At 73.8% G+C, this 4,288-nt stretch overlaps 1 protein-coding gene across 1 annotated transcript in view; it reads left to right on the forward strand.

Annotated features, from left to right (window-relative positions):
• Positions 1-786, forward strand: part of AURANDRAFT_62224 (hypothetical protein) — a gene marked incomplete at both ends in the record, with an annotated part of 6,428 nt that extends 5,642 nt beyond the window's left edge. Inside the window, one exon of the mRNA XM_009036095.1 lies at positions 111-786. Coding sequence (XP_009034343.1) covers positions 111-786 — 676 coding nt within the window. The remainder of the gene's footprint in view (positions 1-110) is intronic.
• Positions 787-4,288: the final 3,502 nt, after the last annotated feature.

Genomic DNA, 4,288 nt, shown 5'->3' on the forward strand with positions numbered 1-4,288 from the left:
CCGCCGCCGGCGCAGCAGCCGCCGCCGCCGCGGCAGCCGCCTGCGCAGCAGCCGCCGGCGCAGCAGCCGCGGCGGTCGCGCTTCGACGCGCCGCCGCAGCCGCCGCCGAGGCAGCCGCCGGCGCCGCTCTGGCCGCAGGGGCAGCCGCCGCCGGCCGCCGCGCCGCCCCCGGCGCCGGCGCCGCGGTCGAGCGCGGACCCGCGGTCGCGGACGCCGCGCGCCGCGGACCCGCGCGCGGCGCCCGCGGCCGCGCCCGCCGCGCCCGCCGCGCCCGCGATGCCCCCGGCGGACGCGCGCCGCGACGTCGGCGGCTGGGACGGCACGGGCGCGCCGCCGCGGCCCCACGCGCCGCCGCCGTCGCCGCCGCGCGCCGCCGCGGCCGCGCCGCCCGCGGCCGCGCCGTCGCCCGCGGCCGCCGCGACGCTGCCCGACGGGCCCCGCGACGAGGAGCACGAGAAGGGCCACCGGGCGAAGATCCGCGAGGCCCAGAACGCCGGCACGGAGGCCTACCAGAGGAAGGACCTCGAGGCGGCGCGGGGCCACTTCGAGGAGGCGCTCCGCCTCGTCGCCGCGCTCAACGACGCCGCGCGGCCGTCGAAGACCGAGCCCCCGAGCCGCGTGCTCGCCGAGCGCGACGCCGTCAAGGTCAAGCTCCTCAAGTTCCTCTCGAAGGCGTACGAGAAGATGGACGACAAAAAACGCGCGCGCGAGATCTTCGCCGAGAGCCGGACCATCGAGAAGCGGCTCCTCGACTACGAGAAGCGCAAGCGCGAGGCCAACAAGTGAGCGCGGCCCGTCGCTCTTGTAACGGGGGTGGTGCTCACCGGGGTCTCGGGAGGGGTTAGGAGCCTCGCTCGAGGTCGTCTCGAGCGGTGCGGCGCGCCATGGCATGTGGCGCGCCACAACCAGAGGATTCACTGGCGATCGAGCATCCTTGAGCATTTTGTGCCTCGGGACCTACCACGCGACCGACGCGCGGCGACTGAGCCTCCCGTGCCCCGCGGTTCCTCCCGGGCCCCCTACGTTTAGAGACGCGTCAAGGCGACCGGTGACCCCCACGCACCCCATGAATCCCATCTATGAGAAAAAGCAGCGGGAGTACGAGGCCAAGAAGGCCCGGGCCAAGGCACTGGCGCTGCGGCTTACTTGCACGATATGTGGAGCGAAACCGAAAACCTTGTTGAACTGTCCATGCGGGACGACGCAGTATTGTTCGACGGACTGTCAACGCATCGACTGGCGCGACCGGGGGCACCGCAAAGCGTGCAAGAAGATCCGAAACGAGCGGGCGGCGGAGGCGGCGCGGGCGGAGGCGCCGACGCCCCCGCCGTCGCCCCCGGTCTACGGCCCCGCGCCGCGGTCGCAGGCCGACGAGATCCGCGCGCGCATCGCGGCGGAGCACGAGGCGGCGCGCGCCCGCCGCGAGGCGAACCCGGAGGAGCAGGAGCGACAGCCGTACGGGCCGAGGAACGGGTCGCGGTGCCCGATATGTTTGGAGGGATGGGACGTCAATGGCTCGCAGTCGTTTCAACCTTGCTGCGCCCGCGTTATGTGTACGTCGTGCCAAGATTCGTGCGTGAAAAATGCCTTGAACCAAATGTTGAAGGGGTGTCCTATCTGCCAGACGGTCCCCCCAACTTCAGTCTGCCAAACCTCCTTTCATTTTCATGCGTGGTCGCTCGCTCAGACTCGTCGCCACGTGGAGAACGAGGTGCCGGAAGCAATCAAGCACTTGGCTCAATGTTACACAGCCGGAAGCTTGGGACTAGTGCAGTCATATAAGAAGGCCGCGAAGCTCTACAAGCGCGCCGCGGAGCTCGGGAACACAGAGGCGATGGTGAATCTTGGGTGGCTGTATGGACCAGTGTCGGCTCGTTCATGCCTACGTAGCCTATGGACCTATGACTACGCGCCCGCAGGTATGGAGAGGGCCGTGGTGTCAAGCTAGACCGAAAGAAGCAAACGCAGCTGTATCGAATGGCCGCGGACCTGGGCAACGCATACGGGCAGCTAAATCTCGGCGCCGATCTTGATCACGAAGCCGGATCCGACGAAGAAGCCAAAGGTCCCACTAATGCGCTGAGTCTGGAAGCCACGAAGTACTATCGACTCGCAGCAGAGCAGGGCCTGGCGAAAGCACAATGGACGCTCTTCGGTCGCTTGCATCACGGACGGGGCGCGACAGTCAACCGCCAGGAATCCATGTGTTGGGCTGCGCGCGCCGCCGTCCATGGCCACAAAGAAGCCGTCAGCTACTTCCAGTCCGTGGAGATGGACGCCCATGAAGTGGAGAGTCTGGCGCGTGTCACGCTCCCATTGCAGGGCCCATAGGCTCACACATTATAATCTTCTCGCACATACCTCTTGATTGAGGCACTCCCGCGTCGCCGCGGCGCTTCCGAGTCCCACCCTTAGACCTGACTATTCGTCGAAGTCGCCCTCGGAGTCGTCGTCGGAGTCGTCGTCGGAGTCGTCGTCGGAGTCGACGAGGAGCTCGTCGTCGTCGTCGTCGTCGTCGTCGTCGCCGTCGAGCTCGTACTCCTCCTCGTCGGAGTCGCTCTCGTGGGAGAGGAGCGAGTCGCGGCCGTTCGCGTGGCCGATCGGCGGCGCGTCGCCCGCCTGGAACGCCGCGCGGAGCGCGCGGCGCGCGGCCGCGGCGCCCGCGACGTCGGCGAGCGCCGCGAGAAGGTGGGCCCGCTCGCCGCGCGCGCCCTGGATGGCGGCGACGAGCGCGTCCGCCGCGCCCGCGCGGACGAGGAGCGCGCGGTTCGCGTCGGAGCCCGCGGCCAGGTCCCCGAGGCACGCGGCCGCCGAATCCGCGGCGGCGCGCCGCGCCGCCGACGCCGCCGCCGCCGCGGGCCGCAGGACGCGCAGGACGAGCGCGGGCTCGACGGCGTCGAGCACCGCGCGCTGGAGGTCGCTGCCCGACCGCCGGAGCGCGGACCGCCGCGCGATCGCGCCGAGCGTCGCGCACGCGTCGCCGAGGACGCCCCAGGCCTCGTCGGCGCCGCCCGGGAGCCGCAGGTCCGCGTCGCCGGCGCCCGACGCCGCCCGCAGCGCGCGCGCGCACGCGTCGATGGCGCCCGCGCGGTGCAATTCGTTCGGCAGCGACCGCGCGACTTTCGCCAGGGCCCCGAAGGCCGCCGCGTTCGCCCGGTCCGCGCGCGCGGGCTCGCTGCCCCGGCGCCGCGGCCGCGGCGCGGCCTGCACGGCCGCCGCGGCGAGGTAGGCCGCGACGCGCTCGCGCTGCGGCTGCGTCGCGAGCGCTAAAACGAAGCTCCGGAGCGTCTGCGCCGCGCGGTCGTCGCGGAAGGCCGCGCAGTAGGCCAGCAGGCCGTCCAGAGCCCCCGACGCGTCGCGCCAGGCCGCGAGCCGCCGGTAGCGCGCGTCGCTCGCGAAGGTCGGCTGCGCGATCCAACGCGCGGCCTCGAACAATTCGCAGACGACGGCCGCGGCCGCGGCGCGGTACCGCGCGTCCGCGCGCGCGTCGGCGCCGCCGCTTCGCGCGCGGGGCGTCGCCGCCGTCGGCGGGGCCGCGGCGGACCTGCGGCGCTTCGCGGGCGTCGCGGCGCCGCGCGCGGCGGCGGAACCGCCGCCGGCCGGCGGCCGCGCGTCGCCCGCGACGAGGGCCCGGGATAGACGCGCCGCGCAGCCGACGTCGGGGTCCAGCGCCGCCTCGGCGGCGACGACGGCCGCGGACTGCGCCGCGCTCAGCGCCGGCGACGGCCGCGGGTCCGCGCGCGCGGCGTCGTTCGCGGCCCTCAGCAGCCGCGCGAGCCCGCGCGCGAGCGCCTCCTCGAAGCGCCAGGCCGCGCGCTCGCCCGCCGCGGCGACACTCCCCTCCGCGGCGACGGCGAGCGCCGCCGCGGCGCCGCCCGCGCAGCCCGCGGCGACGGCGAGCGCGACCGCGCTGTCTTCGGGCTCGCCGCTCCGGCGGAGGCACAGCAGGCCGAGCGCGAGGGCCGCGCGCGCGCCGCGCCGCCGCGCGGCGGGGCAACACGACCCGGCGGCGGCGGCGATGCGCGCCGACAGCGCGACGCAGCGCCGCGTCGTGAGCCGCGGCGCGTCCGCCGGCGCCGCGGTCCACTCGGCGGCGGCGTCCCAGAAGCCGGCCCAGGACGCGCCGGCGGCGGCGCGCGTCGTCGTCGTCAGCGCCGCGCAGTCCGTCGGCGATGTCGCGTAGCCCAACACCAGCTCGACCACCGTCTCCATATTGCGTTCTAGCTACGCGGAGGCCAGCATGCGATTCGTTGGGCAAACGGGGAAGCCGAAGTTGACCCAGTGTTCA

Source organism: Aureococcus anophagefferens, assembly GCF_000186865.1.
Source record: "Aureococcus anophagefferens unplaced genomic scaffold AURANscaffold_4, whole genome shotgun sequence".
In the NCBI taxonomy this organism is placed as follows: Eukaryota; class Pelagophyceae; order Pelagomonadales; family Pelagomonadaceae; genus Aureococcus; species Aureococcus anophagefferens.